Below are 21754 nucleotides of genomic sequence, written 5' to 3'. Positions count from 1 at the left end.
AAATTTTTTGTTTTTCAAGTTTTATTTATTTTTTTCAGGATAGAAGTGTTTAAGTGGTTTTCACTTTGATAAACAAGTGTCAAACTCCTGGAGGGCCACAGCCCTTCACTGTTTAGATTCAACCCTAATTAAACCTGATTTGGACCTCTTTGAAATCTTTATTGTTTGCTTTTCATTTAGTATGCATTGTTTTATTAAAGGTTATTATGTTTTTACTTTTATAGCAGGGATCCTCAAATCTTACCCTGGAGGTCCAATGCGCTGCAGACTTTCGCTCTAACCCTAATCTAACACACCTGAGAATGCTAATCAAGGTCTTCAGGATCATTAGAGAATCACAGGTAGGTGAGTTTGATCAGGGTTGGAGCTAAACTCTGCAGCGCATTGGACCTCCAGGGTAAGTTTTGAGGAACCCTGTTTAATAGTAAAGAAAATCTTGAATATTGAAAATGTCGTCAGCTAAGCGAGCATGCTCCGAGGTAGAAGGTTACATTCTTCAAGTTTTACCGATATTAGATTCAGCCAAAATGAAATACTTCATGCATTACTGCAGGAGGCTGAACGCAACACTCGTATGTGTTGGTTTTGATCTACAGTGCCACAATGTCTTCGAATGTGGAGAAAGACAGGCAAGTGACAGAACTATGAAATGTATGCCATTGTACAACAGCCTGTGTTGTTTGCTGACAATAGTGTTTGTGTATTTATTGGCCATAGCAAATCCACACTTGGTCTGCAGCAGCACAGCAGTGGTATTTTGCGAAGACCAAACATTAACCTTGTCATCTCCATTACCATGCCAAATTCTCAGATGTCATAATAGAACTTGTTAATGGGTGTTATTGTATTATATAATGGCTGTGTCAAGTGGAATAGCCGTTTTTAATTGTTAATTTTAAATTGATTTTTTTTTTTTTTTTTTTTTTGGTAGGAGTCCGGTAAAACTGTATGGTGTCAATTTAAGCCCGTCTGTTCAAAACAAGGGAAGAGATGACGTAATCGTGAAGAAGTGTGACTTTTGCTTTTGACGATGTTCTGAAGGCCAATAGTGACAGTCGAACACTGGTGGACATCAGCACAGATGTCAGGGAATATCAGAGGGTAAGTGTTTTCATGCTAAGAGGTTTAAAGTTCGTAGACTTTACTGCAAAAAGTAGGGATATGAGGTTTATCCCTAAATTTAGTGAGATCTGTGTAGTTGATAAATGAGCATTTAATTTTTATTTATTTTATTTTCTTGTCACAGGTGACTGTCCAGGTCAAAGTGGTGAGGCATTTATTTGAGAAGGCATCTGTGACTCGCAGCCACCAGAGAGTAAAACGGGAAACCTTTTAAGTTGCTGACAAGACCTCCAGTATGGCCTTAACATTGTGGGGTGATGGCCATCTTGAAACTGGTAAATGGTATCGGCTTCGCAATGTTTCTGTAAGGCAGTTCAATGGAAAGCCATGCCTGTCTATGATTTTTCAGACAGAGATTGAACAGTTAGAATATTGTGGTAGTTGTGTTGAGGTCAATCAGGATGATATTGTGATTGTAGAAGATGAAATTGTTGACACTGAAGTAAAGGTAAATTATCTGTGTCCAAAATTCCATTCACCGGACAAGGTAAACTGTGGGGCCTTAATGAATCGGTGCATCCAATGTGATGCTTTTTGTAAAACTGCCAAAATAAATGTAGTCTTACATGTTCACATAACAATTGAAATTAACTCAGAGCAACAAAAATTATCATGGATGATGGCCTTTTCCATGAGCATTTAGGTATGTCACCAAATTTAATGAAGACACTGACATTCTTGCGTCCCGAATTTTAAGCCGGGATCATCTCCGAGTTCAAATGATGGACAAAATGGTTTTAAAGGCTGAGTTTGTCAAACCCACTGTACCTAGCGGAGCAGAAGTGCTTGTTTGTAGCAGCACAGAACGGCCTGGTTGTAGCAGTGCAACAATGGCACAAGAATCCATGGCTGAATATGAAGGGGTTGCCTGCCTTTTTTCAGGGGAAGAAGAAAATGTGTGCATCTATCCTATTGCAGACTTATCCACATGTGATGTGTGCTTTCAAAGAATTTTGATTTTTTTTTTGTGTGTGTGTGCCTCCATCCTTTTTTTTTTCATTATGTATTTTGTCTGGAGGTGTGCTTTTTACTTATTTTGTGAAACTGAGAACTTGTTTCTTGTAGATCTGTGCGATCTATATCTGTGATTTGAATACTTGTTTAATAAAGATTTTTATTTTGATACTTGTAGCAAGTGATTGTCACGTGAGAGAAAGGGAGGTCTGGGTCCAGGTGCAGGTAAGTTATTGTTTAATGATAATAACAAAACTAAACAAACAAAAAGCCAACACGGCGTAACTGAACATAAACTCAAACATAAATTGAACAAAACAAGAACAAGGTCAAAAGCCAGGATCAAGAACATAAAAAACACTGAGGACAAAAGACAATGCAGCCATGAAGCAGGAGTGAAAGTTGAGAAGTTTTTAAAGATCAGATAATAGTGAACAGATGTGAGTGAATCAGTGTTAATGACAAGAACAGGTGAATGCAATCAGAAAGTGCAGTGTGAACAGCGACCTCAGAAGATTGAGGGGAGACCCACAGCCCCGATCATGACAGTGATTAGTTGCTTCTGATATTTGAGGGTTTACTCCGGTTTAACTTGAATGGGTTTGAAGTTTTATGTAAATATGCTTGAGCCTCTTTAGCTATTGTACTTTTGACAAGTAAGCAAAGAAAGCGTAAACTTAGTGCTGTCATTCATTCAGAGAATCAGGATTTTTTTTTTTTTATATATTTAAACTAAAGTTATTGGGTTGTGAACTGAGAAAATCATGTGTGTTTGGAATTAAATGTGCCATATAGTTTTAAAATTGCATTTTTATTGAATGATGCTAAAATGGGTTTATAACTTGAATCCTATTAATGAATCTAGTATATATCTAAACCTGTGAGCTAAATAAGGAATTTGTATAATTTTAACAATCTAAAAGTTTTTGGTAACTTGTGCTCTAGAACTGAGCAGTTTAACATTTTATTAATTTCATATATTTCCTATAAGTACATAAGAACAAGTTGCTGGAGTTCAGAGGCAGCCAAAAGATGCATGGTCATACCTGTCACTGTAATTTTAGAGAAACCTGTGAACCCTCTGGTGCTCTTCGGTCACTTTAGACCGAACATTTCTGTTTTGATTTTTAAAAATCACAGCTTAATCGGAATGATATGAAACTCTGTGACTTTTATGCCATGTGGAATGTAAACACACAAAAAAAAAAAAAAAAAAAATTGAGGGCATGACTCAAGCAGGCTAAGTGGTCGTAAAAAAAATAAAAATAAAACATACTTGTGCTCTTCGGTCTAAAATGATCCGACCATAGGAAATGAATGGGAAATCAACAAAAATACAAATATTCAGAGAATATTTGTGTGTACAATCTACAAATCCTCCACAATGCTGAAAAAAAAGTACACAGCAGTGAAGGGGTGACACTCAAAAACACACCTATTTATAAACACACACACACACACACACACACAACATTAATTAGGCTATTGCATCAAATTAGCACAGAATCAAGCAAGTCATCATATCAAGGATAAGCTAGATTTACATGTGCATCATCATCAATTTAATGTCAAAGAACCTGCTTTAACCAGCTCAAGGAATCACAATGCAAAAATCAACAGCTTTTTCCTTGGAATAAAAATGTAAGAACAACCTTAACACATAAAAAGACATTTTCCTCTGTCGTCAATTTTTTTGTCTTTTATATTTTAAGAAAGAACTTTAAAGGGATAGTTCACCCGAAAATGAACATTTGTAATTATTTACTCACTCTCAGGTTATTTAGAAAACCTAAGATTTTCAAGAAAGGGACAGAAATCTCTCAGGTTTCCTTTAAAATATCTTAATTTGTGTTCTAAAGATGCACAAATTTCTTATGGGTTTGGAATGACAGTTTTGACAGAAGAAATGTGGTTTTTGATGAAATATTTTACTGCCTTCAAGTCTCGATTTCCTAAAACTTGAGCTTCTACATCAATACATCTGATTCTACATCTGATAGTCCATTTTCCCATTTTTTTGCCTAATTATATGTGTGTGTGTGTGTGTGTGTGTGTGTGTGTGTGTGTGTGTGTGTGTGTGTGTGTGTGTGTGTGTGTGTCCAATTTGATCTCATAAAAATCCCATAGAAACCATTTGACAGAATATGTATGTCTTGTCAAAAAATCCTAAAGATTCCAATAAGAATTTTGTACAGGATTCTTATTGGAATTTCTATCATATTTTTGAACTATTTCTATTGGAATATTCTTACAAGACATAAATATTCTGTAGGATCAGTCCTTAAGGATTTTTTATGGGATCTAATTGGATGCTTGATCATGTCTTTATAGAAACTTTTATCTGAAGGTGCACTTTTCCACTGTTCTTGTTTTGCTAACAAAAAGTACTTTCAGTTTACTGTTGACCTCACCTCACCCTGATGTAGACGTTGTTCATTGTATGTTGCTTATCAAAGAATCCTAAAGGATTCTGATAAGTAACTTGTATTACATTGTTATTGGAATAGGAATTGTCTTATAAGATTTTCTTATGGGGAAAGACATAAATATTCTGTAGGATTATTTCTACAGGATTTGAATGGGATCCTGTTTCATTTTAAAGCATCTATATATAAAAAAAAAAGAATCCTAACACTATTCCTATCAAAATCCTATAGGAACGGTTCCAAAATATTAATGAAATTTTAACTGGAATTCTGTAGAGGATTTCTATTGGAATGTACATCAAGGTGAGTTAAAGTAAACTGCAAGACACTAACTATTAGATAGTGTTATAAAAAAGAAAAAAGTGTAAGGTTAGGATTCTTCAAAATTCTTGAAAGGTGCTTTAAAATAAAACCCATTAAAATCCTGTAGAAATTATGCTGATGTCTTGTATAAGAAAATCCTAGAAGACAATTCCTAATGGAATCCTTTAGGAACGGTTCCAAAATATGATAGAAATTCTAACTGGAATCCTGTAGGATTTTTTTTGACAAGGGTTACTATAGTATTACTACAATATAACCATAGTAGGGATGTAACGGTATCAAAACTTCACGGTACGGTAATACCTCGATATGAATGGCACGGTACGGTATTTATTGAATCATTTACAGGAAAAACAAAACTAATGAAGAGACTCGAAAAAAAGTTCCAGAAGTGTTTATTAAACAGTTTACATGAACACTGAACATATCAATGGCATAAAAATTAGCCATCTATCTGTAAACTTTGAAACAGGAACTTCAATTTTTCAATTTTAATAACAAAAAAATATTAAACCATGTAACCACGTTACTTTTTTTCGCAGTACTTTAGCCTACTTTGTGTAATAACGAAAACATTCATTTCAGTGGAAAAATAAGTCCAAAACTGTCTATTTTAACATTTTGAACAATAGGGCTCTACTATCTTTTTTTTTTTTTTTTTTTTTAATTCTTATGTATTTTAATTTGTCTGATAATCAAATGAAAGCATAAACATTTATTTATTTTTAATCAAATGAAAAATAAACCCTTTTAATTTTTGGCAAACAAACAGGTTTACTGTTAAAATCCATCCATGAAAGAAAAATTATATTCAGTTTAAAATGTTTAAATAATAATTGTAGTATTTTTTCTACAATTAAGTGGTTAATCTTCTTGTAATATTTATTTTTTATTATATATATTGTTTTATGTAAATTATTTAAATAGGAATATATAAACACCTGCATTATACTGTACAAAAGAAATACAAGACTAATATTGTTGTGTTTCATGTTTAACCGTACTTTTATTTTGACAGGTTGCCGTGAAGTTTCTGTGTGTCCATGATATGCGGATAGTTTTCTTAGATGAAACGGTAAAAGTGACACTAACAGCAGCTTTGGAGAATGAGTTTATCTGTTCATGTGAGATGCAAATGCCAAAAATTAGCGGGAGCATCAGCGTGCTTCAGTATGAGTGTAGTAAAGAGAAAAAAACGCGTCTCCACCATACAGACAGAGGCAAACGGAACATGCAGGATTCATATTAAAACAGTCTTTTTGCATTTCAGTTTTCACAGACACTAGTCCATATCGCGATTTGAATGAAGAAAAATCAACAAATTCCGTGGCATTCCGCGCTATAGTAAATTCCGTTTTTATGAATGGAGTCCTGTGTGTTTTCACGGAAGAGACATAAACGCGCCATCATGTAGAGATAGAGATGACATGCCTTCGTGTAAATAAGATAAATAACATAAGGCAATTTAGTTTGTTTAATAAAAGAACAATGTATAGACCTGTTCTATAGGGAAGATAACCTTAAATGACTTCTATTGTGATCTGGCGCTATATCGAAAATAAAATGAACTTGACGTTCAAGGCGGGCGGGGAACAGACCGCAAAGGATTATGGCCACGCCTGGGCTGATGGGAATTGTAGTTCCCGCTACCTCCCGCTCGCTCCATTCGCCTGAGCAAACTTTTCTCAGAAGACCTTTCGTTTTATCGAGTCATGCGACCACGGTAGTATCGAAAAAATGTGCTATTGCGGTACGACGGTATTTACAATACCGTTACATCCCTAAACCATAGTAAAACCATGGTATCAGAACCATGGCTTTTTAAAACAAAAACAAAAAAACGCACCAAAAAAACACAGTTACTACAGTCATGCTTAACTACAGTTTTACTATAGTATTACTACAATATAACCGTAGTAAAACCATGGTATCAGAACCATGGATTTTTAAAACCAAAAAAACACGGTCACTACAGTCATGCTTAACTACAGTTTTACTATAGTATTACTACAGGTGGGGACCAACATGGTGGAATACTTGCAAAATGCAGAGACCAGCGATGTATTCTGGCATATTTTGTACCTTGTAAATGAGACAACGACATCTTAGACATTTGTCATTGTTTCTCCTTTGCTGAGGTGATCCATCCACCTCACAGGTGTGGCATATCAAGATGATTATTATTATCAGTGTGTCTTAGGTTGGCCACAATAAAAGGCCACTCTAAAATGTGCAGTTTTGTCACACAACACAATGCCACAGATGTTGCAAGTTTTGAGGGAGCATGCAATTGGCACGCTGACTGCAGGAAAGTCCACCAGAGCTGTTGTCCGTGAACTGAATGTTAATTTCTCTACCATAAGCTGTCTTCAGAGGTGTTTCAGAGAATTGACAGTACATCCAACCGGCCTCACAACCGCAGACCACGTGTAACCACACAAGCCCATCATCTGGGTGAGCAGTTTGCTAATGTCAACATTGTGGGCAGGCATATATGCATAATTGCATGGTCAGCATACTCACCGGATATGTCACCCATTGAGCATGTTTGGGATGGTCTGGATCGGCGTATTCAACAGCGTGTTCCATTTCCTGCCAATATTCAGCAACTTCGCACAGCCATTGAAGAGGAGTGGACCAACATTCAGTCCACAATCAACAACCTGATCAACTCTGAAGGAGATGTGTTGCATGCGTGAGGCAACTGGTGGTCAAACCAGATACTGAAAAAGGTAACACGGTAAAGCACACGGGAAGGGCTTCCATGAAGGATATAAATGGAGGATATAACGCCGATAGATCATTACAAGTAATGACTATGAGCACTTGTGGTGTGAACAGCTTTATTGTTTAGACATGCTGCTTATTTTATTTGCAAATGATAAATTGGTGCCTTCATTGTCTCAGAGTCTATTTAAAACTAAGCCGCAGTCCTCAATTTGAATGGCTTGATAAAATGAACATTAGTGTTTATATAATCTGCATATATTTAGTAAAAAAAATCTATCAACATCTCAGCAGATAATGAAAAAACTAATTCAAAAAAGAGCATTATCAGCTTCAGTGACAGTTTATTCTGTCGTATACGTATGGCTACAAAAGTTTTTGAAATATGAATGCATCACGGCAGTCCTGATAAAAACTGCAGGAGCAGAGGTAATTCAGTCCTTCAGCCATCGGCTCTGGTACAGCATCACAATGCTCCTGACACTGAGAATGAGTTGCTCTGGTGTGCTGATACTTCACTGAACCTTACTGATGAAAAATTACCCATTTTGCCCACCATTGAAGATTCCAATATGAAATCAAATGAGTAAAAGAGCTCAGGTGAGAACACAATACTCTCTAGTCATCTGTAAGTATTCAGCTTTTTACATTTCCTCCTATATTCCCATGTTCACTCTTAATGGGACCCCAGTTATTACTCCACATACCCATACTTTATTACCTATTTGATTGAAACTTACAGTCATTGCTCACATACCATTTTCATTTTTATCACTTTATTCCGCTGCTATTAACTATTACATATTACCATCAATGCTCCATCTTCAAGTACTTTTGCACACTTGGTGTTATTATAACTCACATCACACTGATAACATAAACATACAAATCTCTCATGTGTGAAACCTCATGTGGTATTGAAGTGCTGCTTTATTTCTGAAACTCTTTCCACAGTGATCACATACAAATTACTTCTCTCCAGTGTGAAGGTCCATGTGTCTCTTAAGGTGTCCTTTTAGGTTGAAACTTCTTCCACATTGCTGGCAGGTGAAAGGCTTCTCTCCAGTGTGAATTCTTATGTGCTCTTCCAAGTGTTGTTTTCGAGAGAAACTCTTATCACACTGAGGGCATGTGTAGGGTTTTTCTCTATGAGTTCTCATATGAACTTCAAGGTTTTGATGTTGATCAAAACTCTTTCCGCAGTGACCACATATAAATGACTTCTCTCTAGAGTGAACTCTCATGTGTGTGTTCAGGGTAACTTTTTGCCTGAAACTTCTTCCACATTGCGGACAAGTGAAAGGCTTCTCTCCAGTGTGAACTCTTTTGTGGTTTTCTAAGTGGTGTTTATAATTAAACCTCTTTCCGCACTGAGGGCATGTGTAGGGTTGCTCTCCGGAGTGAATTCTCAAGTGGACTTTAAATGGTTGTTTTTGACCAAAACTCTTTCCACACTGATCACACATGTAAGGCTGATCTCCATTGTGAATTCTCATGTGACTGATAAAGCTTTCTTTTTGAGTGAAACTTACTCCACACTGTTTGCAGGTGAAAAGCCTCTCTCTATTGTGAACACTCATGTGTTGATCAAGGTTTCCTTTTCGGTTGAAACTTCTTCCACATTGTTTGCATGTGAAAGGCTTCTCTCCAGTGTGAATTCGGAAGTGGACTTCAAAGCATGGTTTATTGTTAAACCTCTTTCCACACTGTTGGCAGCCGTAAGGTTTCTCTCCTGTGTGAACTCTCATGTGTCTTGTAATGCTTTCTGTTTGATTGAAAGACTTTGCATACTGATGGCAGGTTAAATAACTTCTTACCGTCTTTCGATTTATTTCTATTAAGGAAGTTGTTTCAGTCTGTGAACAACTAAAAGTTTTTTCTCCATTCATGAAATCCTGATCTTTCTCTTCCATTTCATTCAGTACTTCACTCTCCTCTTTCAGTGCCATCAGGTCTAAGGTGAAAAAAGATAAGTACAAGTTAACCTCAGTTTATTGACACAAAGCAACAGATTTCAAAACATTCAAACATGTAAATTGTAAAAACTAACATATAACTACATCCTATCTGCCCTAAGCCAGTGGTTTTCAATACCAGTCCTCAAGCTCCACCCACTCTGCATATTTTGCATGCCTCTCTTAGTTAACGCAACTGATTCTGACAATTAAGTCAAACAAGTTGAATGAAAGTGACGGCTGTCACCAGATTTTAGGTGTGTTCGAGCTCATGCTGCGCTGCGCAGATCGATCGGCGAGATTAGCCGAAAGCAGTCGGGGAGGAGCTGAAAACCGAGCCGTGAAGTCGGACAAGTTGGGGATCTCTTTGCTCCCTCAAACATGGCAGATCACGTGGCGTTTGCCTACTGTATTGCAGATGAACTGGAAGCTATAGAAATACCTTTTTTGTTGGAAGAAATGCAGCACATGCAAGTGAAGCAGCAACTACAGATTTCAGCATCAATCAATGTTGACCACATTAGATTAAATGTCTGTGACATTTTAGTTATTCCATAAAAAATATTACTTAAATATGCAGCTGAATACTATAAGTGGTATGTACGGAAAAAAGTACAATAATAAACTTATGCACAAATCCAATATAAGGAATTTAAGGGAATAAAATGTACTGCAGTCAAAAGATCGTAAACTATTTACGAAATGGCATGCAAATTGATTTGTTATGCAGGAAACACGCGTGAGCATCGTCATGTGGTGAATGTGGCCAATCGTGAGAAGCTGTGACGTCATCACAGCCTGGCGCAGTCCCTTCTGAAATGCTGCGCTGGCTGAGCAAGCCGGCTGTTCTCGAAACGCTCTCGCGTTACTTTGATGCCACACGTGAACGTCACGTGGCATCGGTTCAAGTCGGACAAAATTTCTAACCGGCATGCACTACTTTAAGTCAGCCGCCGATCGGTCTGCGCAGCGCCGCGTGAAGTCGAACGCACCTTTTATTTCACATACACCATCATTACATCAGAGCAAGACCACATGCACAAACTATTATGTACCTGTTTCACATGAAAAATATTACTCAATCCTAGCAGTGAACATTAACATTTAAATATCAAATGACACAATTCTTTAAATGCTGTTTTCTGTTTTTAAGAGAACTTTAAGAAAAACATTAAGCTAAAATCTGCAGGAAGGTAGACAGTTTAGAAAAACACCTGCCGAAAGACAAATTAAATGAGAATAGGATAGTTTAGCTTTGAGAATGAAAACCAACCTGTTTGTTCCTCAGTATCTTCATGTTTAACTCTGAATGTTTCTTCAATCTTCATGTCTTCACTCTCCTCTTTAATAAACTCCATCTTTATAATAGTGTGTCACGTGGATCTCAGTTGCTCCACTAGGAGTTTTTTTTCTGTTTGGAAACTTTTTCCTGTTTAAGAAAAAGACAATTATCAGAAAGAAAAAAAAATCTCAGTCAGCTCTAGTTCAGTAGTCAGTGCACTAGTGAGGGAATCAGAGTGATAGTTAATGGACTTAAATGATCTGATTAGACAAACAATCAAAACTTTAACTTTTACTATTCAGGTATTTAATGATTATAACATTTAGTATATTACATACATTATTATAGTATATTACGTTAATCTTTCTAAATGCTGTTGTATTTAAGATTGTCATAACAACAACAACAACAACAACAACAGAAACATTTGCAATTGTTTGTCAAAGTTGTCATTACTCATGTTTGAGTTGGTTCTTCTCGTTGTATTGATTGTTTTGAGCAGCAGGTCTCTCAGCGAGCAGCGATTGAATCATTTTGTGAATCAACTGACTCAATTGACTCGGAGTTTGTAATTCGTGTTTCTGATCTGAATCACTAACAGAGAGAGAAACCAGGCGCTGTGTGGATGCGCTTTAATAACGTTCATCATTAGATAAAATATTAACATGTTGCATGCAATAATTATTACGTTTACATCGCATATAAAACAGACTAAACGTATGGTATGAATTTAAACACTTCAAAGTTGAAACAGTAAAGACTACAAACCTTTCTTCAGCTGAAACACAGATGCAGGAGCGCGGAGCAGACTTATGACGTCATACACCAGATCAAAATAAAAGTCCGGTTCACGCGCTTCTGTGTCTACAATCCGAAAAGTGCACTGATATTTACAAAAAAGAAACATATTCGAATAATAAATCATGAAAGTAGTATTCAGAGTTTTATTTTTGGTGAAAAACATATTGAAATGTATATAGAAACGTTACAAATCTTTACAAATTGTGATATTTATAGTTTTTATGTATTATTAGTTTTATTTTTTCCAAATGCATTAATGCATTCTTTCATTTATTCATTCATGTATTTATGGCAACATCTATTTCCACAAAATTATTTAAAATGTAATACTCTGTTTTTGTTTATGCATTATGTTGACATTTATTTATTAGACCTTTCTTTGTTAGCAAGGGCCACAGTAGCACCTTGTGAATGATTATGATAAACTCACTTCTGAAAAGGATTTGAGCAGAGATTGTTTACCACTTCCAGAACAACCCCCCTATCTGAGTCCTCAAACATGGTTATATTGGAGGAACTCAAGAGAGTAGGAAACCTCTTTTCAAAGATGTCCTCTTTGTCCTCACATGGCACTTGTTTTTTAATGCAAAATTTAATTTATTCACTTATTTGACTAATTTCATAACTCAAAGTTCTCTTTCATCATCTTGTGTTGTGTGTATCGGGTAGGCTTCATGCACGGCTGTCCCATTTGCTCAATCGACCACCAGTTGATATAGTTTTTTTGGAGTTTGCCTGCTCCCAGGAGATTTTTTTAAGTGCACTCTCAAGCCAGGAGGACTTTTTTTCACATGCTGCTTTGGATGGACTCTAAGAGGTTGTATATGATTGATGAGATCCACCAAAATCAGCAGTGTTCACACAACACTCTGGACTTTGAATCTGGCAACTTTGGGTGGCCCAGAATTGTTATATCAGAGGTATGTTTGGAGGAACTGATAGCCATGTCTCTTGTACCCTTTGTTGCAAAATTGCTGGGAGTGAGCACAAGGACCATACGCCAGAGAATATCAAATGGGGCTGAAAATGAACACACACTTTATAGTTTTTATTCTTAAAGATTTTGTATAAAAGGTTTTAAGTGTATAGTTTAGCATTAGCTCAATAGTTTAAGCAGGTTTTATGATATATTTAGTATTTAAATGAAAACTGCAAACCAATCAATGTATTACATTTTTATTTTTTTTAACACTAACTTGAAATTCTGAATGCACAGATGGGAGTCCACTTAATGGTATACAACGTGTGTAAATATTACTTATACATGCATATAATTATATTTGTGTATGTGTGCATTAAGAGTACCATTGCTGCGGCGAGGACGATGCTGAGCCAAATAAAGATAAAGATATCTTCTGGCGCGCAGCACGTTAAATTAACCAATCAGATAAGGGTACATAGACAGTCTGAAAACCTCATTTGATTGACTAGGAGATGAAGGTTATCCCCCAGTGCTTTGTTATATGGAGCAGTTTGGTAGATTGGGGTTTAATTAGTTTGCCTAAGTACACGGGTTACACCATAGTTCAAATGCAGCAAACTTTAATGGGCAGCAAAACAAAGGGGTAACAATTTAGTATAGGGACCAATTCTAATTATTAACTAATTGCTTATCATTAGGCCTATTATTAACATATTGGGTTTCTTTGTACTCATAAAGCATTTATTCTGCATGACCATATTCTACACCCATAATCCTACCAAATACCTACATAACAACTGCTTTACTATCAATAAGCAAATTAGGAGTTTATTGTGGCAAAAGTCATGGTTAATGGTTTGTTACAAGCAAGAACTGGACTGTATACTGCGGTGCCCCTAAAAGGTCAATAAAAATTTAGGGGTGGGTTAAAAAAAATCGAGGTGGTGGAAACAATTTTGGGGTGGTGGAAAAAAAAATGTGGGTTGGTAGAAAAAAAATTGGGGTGGTGGAAAAAGACTTTGGGTGGGAGGAAAAAAAATCGGAGGAGAATTTTTGCGTTCTCTCGCAAAACCTGTTGTGTTCTCTCGCGAGAGGTCTCTGCGTGGTGCTTCTGGTTTGTGTTGATACGGTATATCATAACATCACTTGGATGAACGCAACTGCATGGGGAAAGGTCAGCCTTTCGCGGTAAGTTATCATATATTAAAGTCTTTTTCTAACTATTTAAATAGAACAATAAACCAAACATTGACGTGATTACACTTACCACAATTCAATAACAATAATTGTTGTAGCTTTGCGATGGAGGACGATCTACAGAACTTTTTAAGGTCACGAGATATTCCAGAGGAGGACATCAACCTCATGAAAAGGGATAAGGTGGGTATTGTTTCATTAAAGGCCAATGGATTGGTTATGCAACCAAAGGTGTTGACGTGTATCCCCGTGTATTTCTAATATTAAACAATTAATATATACTTAAAACCCACATATTGGCCTAGACTTTGTTTTAATTATTGCTAGCCAAGGCAACCATAGGCTGTCAGTATATCACCTCATGCAATTTTCCACATGCCAAGTCTCATGTTGAATCAGAAATAATGTACATACCTTCAATAATTAATTGGTTCACTAGTTATAAAAGTTAACTTATAGGGTCCTTATAGGGAGTGTATACCTTTGCAAAAATAAAAGATAGTTTACACTGCATTGTTTTTTAACTGTAAAATAGCCTGTAAAGGTATAACAGAAGATACTTACATTACAATAACGTAAATGAACTGAACCGGTTTCAGAAATGTGCACCCCCTGGTTGTTTTTATAATCCTTGACTTCCTGAATGGTCATTGATCATTGACTGCAGTTTTTGAGTTGTTTGCGAGTTCCTGCTTTGTCCTTAGACATAAAAGTGCCCACCGTTGTTAAGCAAAGTCCTTCAGTTTACATATTCTTAGTTCTTCCAGCATTTTCTGCACATTTTAATTATGTCCTACATTGCCTAATGCTGAGAACCATTTTTTTCACTCACAGTAGAACAGTAAGGGACTCATACACAACTATTACAAACAAATACACATATCCATTGATAATCAAGAAGTCAACACACTATATTAAGAACCCAGAGAATGTATTCTTTTGATCAAGTTATAATCTGTGTAAACTGTAATGATTAATGTGTAGAAATAAAACATAAAATATTTTCTCTCATATAAATTACACAGACCATAAACTGATGAAAAATGAGGAAGATGAGCAACTGGCAGGGTATATCGGTTCATTTGGTGACCGACTGGCTGTCGTCAACTAACAGCTGCCTGCTCTAACAAAGAATCTCTGTTAGGAAATTTGAGAAGTAAAATAAAAGCAAGAAAGCTGTGCTCAAAGTCTGGTAAAGCTCTCCATGGAAAAGCAAGTGTCTTTCCTAGGGAAAGTAATGTAATAGCAAGACAAAAATGTTTCCGCAGAAAAAACAGCCAGGAGAATTGAAATTGGATGGCTTCACTTTGGCCGTAATGGATACCAACAAGTGAGGACCAATAATGGTGGTGGCACTCGGCATTTGACAGTTCAAAAAAGACAACAGTTTTACAAATTATGGAAATGGGAAAGAACCTTTTATTCCCAAATGGAGAGTCACCAAAAGGTCCAGAAACAGACTTTTCGTGTTTGTGATTTTAAAAGAAACGACATTCCCACAGACAGCAATGTTGGAGATCTGAATGAGCAAACCAAACTGAAATTGATGAGATTTTACATTTGCACTAAACAAGAGGTGTACCTCACAGATGTAGAATCTTTATCTGATGGTGATAAAGAAGAATGTAATGAATACTCAGTGCAGGATGGATTAGATGGTGATACTGAGAGAACTGCTGCGAAAGCGTCATTGCATGGACATGACAGTGATCTTGAGGATACAAGCATGCATTTATTGGATGACAGACTTTTATCTAACAAAGACACCAAGAGGAAGGTTAGTAAAATCATGAAGACTCTGGCTTGAATATATTTAAATTCTGGGTTTCATTTGTAAATATACTGAAAAGGTTTGTTAATGATCATTTAGGGCTGAAACAATTAGTCACCATTATCCACAACGTTGACGACATAAAACTGTCAACAAATGTTTTTGTTATGGTTTGCTGATGTTTACAAAAATCTCAATGTTGCTGGACGCTTTCCTCTCAATGACAAAATAAACATACTGAGTAATCTGAAACAAACATTGGTTAATTGATTATCTAAATCAGTGGTCCTCAAAGTGTGGTTCTCCGGCTCCCTCTAGTGGTACGCAGAGGAATCACTAAATTATATATAAATTAATGTTAAAACAACACAATTTAATTTAATCCTAATTTGAGTAATCTTTTTATTATTTTTTTTTTTTTAACATTTAACAAAATTGATATTTAACTTTTAGGTACATCACATTTTAATTTAATCATTAATCACTAATCTAAATAATTGTTTATTGTAGCCCCGAAATAATTACATTTACAATTAAATGTTAATCAGTGAATGTTATATTCAATGTTTTTCAAAGACAACTAAGAAACTGAAGCCCAAAGAACAAGAGGAATGGAGTAGGTTCCTCAGAGTGGTTTTACCTTGGAGACACCCAGCACTTCATATGACTCTCTTTTACCACCCAGAGATATCCAAAGAAGACACACCTTCCAAAGTCTCACAAGAAGCTTAAGTGAAGAGGAGACTGATGAACTGTGTAGACAAAATGCAAATCAATTGAAAAGTCCACAGCATTCACTTGAGCTCTCTGATTTTCAGAGAAGCTTTGAATTAATTGACTTGACCAATCACACTCCTCCGCTACACAGCAGCGTAGTTGAGACCCTTCAAGAGGACAATGATAAGGAAGACACAGTTAAATTGAATGAAGGGGATGAACTTGAACAAACAGATGAGGACCAAGCAGTTGTAATAAGATGGAATCTAAATGAGAACATCATACAGGTAACGTGGTCCTTTTTAAACGTTTTTTGTGACCATGTGTTTTAATTTTCTGCGTATTTATTAATCCTCCAGAGTTGAATGATGCTGAAAATGAGGTGCCATCACCGCCCTCAAGTAATAGCAATGTTGCACTGCTGGTAAGCCAAAAAGTTTTGCATGTGATTAGACCATAGATGATCAGTTCCAATATACCTGCAGCCGATTTAAAATACTTTTGTGTAAGATTTGGCTTTGCTTGTATAAATAGAAAATTAAGCAAGGGACAAAGTCTGTATAGATCATATACATAGAGACAAACGTTTGAAATTTGATAACTAACAAATTTCTACATTGAGGCCCTAAATTAATCTAATTAATCTGAGAATCAAGCTTCTTCTAATACCTGTAAGTAGGCATTTATAAAATTTGTGAACAAAAGTAAAAACACATCACAGAAGACTAAAGTTCCATGTAAGTTACACATACTGACCAAAATTATAAATGCAACAATATTGTTTTTGCCTCCATTTTTCATGAACTGAACTCAAAGATCTAAGACTTTTTCTATGTATAAAAAAGGCCTACTTCTTTCAAATATTGTTCACAAATCTGTCTAAATCTGTGTTAGTGAACACTTCTCCTTTGCTGAGAAAATCCATCCAAGCCATCAAGTGTGGCATATCCAGCAACTTCGCACAGCCGTTGAAGAAGAGTGGACCAACATTCCACAGGCCACAATCAACAACCTGATCAACTCTATGCAAAATAGATGTGTTGCGCTGCGTTGGGCAAATGTTGGTCACACTAGGTACTGGCTGTTTTTTTACCCCCACCAATACAGCAAAAAGGCCTTTTGTGTAAATAGAAAAAGTTTTAGATCTTTGAGTTCAGCTCATGAAAAATGGGGGCAAAAACAAATGTGTGTTGCGTTTATAATTTAGGTCAGTGCAGGAACTGTTTGTATGAAAATTCTGTGGCTCATGTAATGCCAAACCAGCATGACTTTCTTTTTCTGTTGAATACATTTTTCATGTAGTTACAAAGAATGGGGACTGGACTATGTCAGGAAAATATGTCTAAAATCAATTTTAACAGAAACTACATGAACTCATTATAGTAGACGCAATAGGAAACCCTAGAACTAAACTTAAGGCACAGAGACAAAGTTTAACTGTTGCATGCAGTAGCTGGAGCCCGGATGCTCAGTGCAGCTAAGCAGTCCCAAGCCTGGTCAGTATATCGATGGGAGACCCTTTGTGGAAATCTAGTTTGCTTCTGGAGGTAGTTTCAGTCCGGTCAGCAGGGGGTGAAATCCCATTCCTCTATTATAAATTTGACCTAATTTATAGGGGTGGTAGATAATTCTGCCGGCTGGAATGAGCCTTGCAGGATGCACTACCCCTCTTTTAGATCAGATCAGCTTTCTTAAGGCACAGTGACCAACTTCAACTGTTGCATGCAGTAGCCAGAGTCTGGTTGCTCACTTTTTAATGGAGCCTTAAACTGGACCCTGTAAAAAGGAGCATCCTTTGCATCAGGCATTAAACTGCCCTCCTGACCTTCTGTGTTCATAAATTCCCATTCCTAAATCATGAATTTGACCTCATTTATAGAGGTAGTAGCGCAATCTGCCGGCTTCATTCAGCCTGGCAGGATGCGCTACCCCATCTACAGTATTAGATCAATCAGCTTTCTTAAGGCAGAGACCAAGTTTAACTATTGCCTGCAACAGCCAGCGTCTGGTTCCTCACTAAAGCTAAGCAGGCTGAAGTCTGGTCAAAATGTGGATGGGAGAACCTTTGTAAAGAACTAGTTTGCTGCTGGAGGTAGTTTTAGTCCAGCCAGCTGGGGGTGCTCATTCCCTGACATGTACTGTGTGGTTCCAAAACTTTGGATTACAAAAAATAGCTACTTTTTAATGTAGCCTTAAACTGGACCCTGTAAAAAGGAGCATCCTTTGGATCAGGCATTAAACTGCCCTCCTGACCTTCTGTGTTCATGAAATCTCCTCTCTTCAATCATGATTTTGACCTAATTTATAAAGGTGGTAGCACAATCTACTGACTGCATTCAGCCTGGCAGGATGCGCTACCCCATCTACAGTATTAGATCAAATCAGCTTTCTTAAGGTAGAGAACAAGTTTAACTATTGCATGCAACAGCCAGAGTCTGGTTCCTCACTTAAGCTAAGCAGGCTGAAGTCTGGTCAAAATGTTGATGGGAGAACCTTTGTGGAAAATTAGTTTGCTGCTGTAGGTAGTTTTAGTCCAGCCAGCGGTGGGGCTCGTTCCCTGACATGTACTGTGTGGCTCCAAAACTTTGGATTACAAAAAACAGCTACTTTTTAATGGAGTCTTAAACTGGACCCTGTAAAAAGGAGCATCCTTTGGATCAGGCATTAAACTGCCCTCCTGACCTTCTGTGTTCTTGAAATCTCCTTTCTCAATCATGAATATGACCTAATTTATAGAGGCGGTAGCGCAATCTGCCGGCTGCATTCAGCCTGGCAGGATGCGCTACCCCTCTATTAGATCAGATCAGCTTTCTTATGGGAGAGACGCAATGTTCAACTGTTGCGTGCAACAGCCAGAGTCTGGTTCCTCACGGAAGCTGAGCAGGCTGATGCCTGGTCAAAATGTGGATGGGAGAACCTTTGTGGAAAACTAGTTTGCTGCTGGAGCTAGTTTTAGTCCAGCCATCTAGGGGTGCTCGTTCCCTGACATGTACTGTGTGGTTCCAAAACTTTGGATTACAAAAAAAAAAATAGCTACTTTTTAATGAAGCCTTAAACTGGACCCTGTAAAAAGGAGCATCCCTTGGATCAGGCATTAAACTGCCCTCCTGACCTTCTGTGTTTAGGAAATCTCCTTCCTCAATCATGAATTTGACCTAATTTATAAAGGTGATAGCGCAACCTGCCGACTGCATTCAGCCTGGCAGGATGCACTACCCCTCTATTAGATCAGATCAGCTTTCTTAAGACACAGAGAGCATGTTTAACTGTTGCATGAAGCAGCCAGAGTCTGGCTGCTCACTGAAGCTAAGCAGGCCCAAGCCTGGTCAGTATGTGGATGGGATAACCTGCGTGGAAAACTAGTTTGCTGCTGGAGCTAGTTTTAGTCCAGCCAGCTGGGGGTGCTCGTTCCCTGACATGTACTGTGTGGTTCCAAAACTTCAGATTACAAAAAAATAGCTACTTTTTAATGAAGCCTTAAACTGGAGCCTGTAAAAAGGAGCATCCCTTGAATCAGGCATTAAACTGCCCTCCTGACCTTCTGTGTTCATGAAATCTCCTTCCTCAATCATGAATTTGACCTAATTTATAGAGGTGGTAGCACAAAATGCCAGCTGCATTCAGCCTGGCAGGATGCGCTACCCCTCTATTAGATCAGATCAGCTTTCTTAAGGGAGAGACACAACGTTCAACTGTTGCGTGCAACAGCCAGAGTCTGGTTCCTCACGGAAGCTAAGCAGGCTGATGCCTGATCAAAATGTGGATGGGAGAACCTTTGTGGAAAACTAGTTTGCTGCTGGAGCTAGTTTTAGTCCAGCCATCTAGGGGTGCTCGTTCCCTGACATGTACTGTGTGGTTCCAAAACTTTGGATTACAAAAAAAATAGCTACTTTTTAATGAAGCCTTAAACTGGACCCTGTAAAAAGGAGCATCCCTTGGATCAGGCATTAAACTGCCCTCCTGACCTTCTGTGTTCATGAAATCTCCTTCTTCAATCATGAGTTTGACCTAATTTATAAAGGTGGTAGCGCAATCTGCCGACTGCATTCAGCCTGGCAGGATGCGCTACCCAATCTACAGTATTAGATCAAATCAGCTTTCTTAAGACACAGAGAGCATGTTTAACTGCTGCATGAAACAGCCAGAGTCTGGTTGCTCACGGAAGCTAAGCAGGCTGATACCTGGTCAAAATGTGGATGGGAGAACCTTTGTGGAAAACTAGTTTGCTGCTGGAGCTAGTTTTAGTCCAGCCATCTAGGGGTGCTCGTTCCCTGACATGTACTGTGTGGTTCCAAAACTTTGGATTACAAAAAAAAATAGCTACTTTTTAATGAAGCCTTAAACTGGACCCTGTAAAAAGGAGCATCCCTTGGATCAGGCATTAAACTGCCCTCCTGACCTTCTGTGTTCATGAAATCTCCTTCTTCAATCATGAGTTTGACCTAATTTATAAAGGTGGTAGCGCAATCTGCCGACTGCATTCAGCCTGGCAGGATGCGCTACCCCATATACACTATTAGATCAAATCAGCTTTCTTAAGACACAGAGAGCATGTTTAACTGTTGCATGAAACAGCCAGAGTCTGGTTGCTCACTGAAGCTAAGCAGGCCCAAGCCTGGTCAGTATGTGGATGGGAAAACCTTTGTGGAAAACCAGTTTGCTGCTGGAGCTAGTTTTAGTCCAGCCAGCTGGGGGTGCTCGTTCCCTGACATGTACTGTGTGGTTCCAAAACTTCAGATTACAAAAAAATAGCTACTTTTTAATGAAGCCTTAAACTGGACCCTGTAAAAAGGAGCATCCCTTGAATCAGGCATTAAACTGCCCTCCTTACCTTCTGTGTTCATGAAATCTCCTTCCTCAATCATGAATTTGACCTAATTTATAGAGGTGGTAGCACAATCTGCCGGCTGCATTCAGCCTGGCAGGATGCGCTACCCCTCTATTAGATCAGATCAGCTTTCTTAAGACACAGAGACCACGTTTAACTGTTGCATGCAGCAGCCAGAGTCTGGTTGCTCACTGACACGAAGCAGGTTCAAGCCTGTTCAGTATGTGGATGGGAAAACCTTTGTGGAAAACTAGTTTGCTGCTGGAGCTAGTTTTAGTCCAGCCACCTGAGGGTGCACGTTCCCTGACATGTACTGTGTGGTTCCAAAACTTCGGATTATGAAAAATAGCGACTTTTTTAATGGAGCCTTAAACTGGACCCTGTAAAAAGGAGCATCCTTTGGATCAGGCATTAATCTGCCCTCCTGACCTTCTGTGTTCATGAAATCTCCTTCCTCAATCATGAATTTGACCTAATTTATAGAGGTGGTAGCGCAATCTGCCGGCTGATCAGCTTTTTTAAGGCAGAAACCAAGTATAACTGTTGCATGTAACAGCCAGAGTCTGGTTCCTCACTGAAGCTAAGCAGGCTGAAGCCTGGTCAATATGTGGATGGGAGAACCTTTGTAGAAAACTGGTTTGCTGCTGGAGGTATTTTTAGTCCAGCCAGCTGGGGGTGCTCGTTCCCTGACATGTACTGTGTGGGTACAAAACTTTGGTTTACGAAAA

General features: G+C 37.8%; 1 protein-coding gene across 1 annotated transcript; it reads right to left on the bottom strand.

The window, feature by feature from the left end:
- Window positions 1-8340: 8340 nt before the first annotated feature.
- On the bottom strand, window positions 8341-10931 carry LOC141334165 (uncharacterized). The gene is made up of 2 exons (XM_073839297.1): window positions 10782-10931; window positions 8341-9507 (listed from the first exon to the last, which is right to left on the bottom strand). The coding sequence occupies exons 1-2, from the start codon at window positions 10864-10866 to the stop codon at window positions 8522-8524; spliced, it is 1071 nt and encodes a 356-aa protein (XP_073695398.1). The 5' UTR covers window positions 10867-10931; the 3' UTR covers window positions 8341-8521.
- Between the last annotated feature and the right edge of the window lie 10823 nt (window positions 10932-21754).

The sequence above is a fragment of the Garra rufa genome, chromosome 4 (genome assembly GCF_049309525.1).
Source record: "Garra rufa chromosome 4, GarRuf1.0, whole genome shotgun sequence".
Lineage (NCBI taxonomy): Eukaryota > Metazoa > Chordata > Actinopteri > Cypriniformes > Cyprinidae > Garra > Garra rufa.
The sequence above is the reverse complement of the archived record's forward strand: the minus strand, read 5'-3'. Positions and strand labels throughout refer to the sequence as shown.

Excerpts from the sequence above, each read along its gene's own strand:
- LOC141334165 (XM_073839297.1), bottom strand. The coding sequence starts at position 10,866 with ATGGAGTTTATTAAAGAGGAGAGTGAAGACATGAAGATTGAAGAAACA. Across the intron at positions 9,508-10,781 it reads AGATACTGAGGAACAAACAG|ACCTGATGGCACTGAAAGAG; the intron begins GTTGGTTTTCAT and ends TTTTCACCTTAG.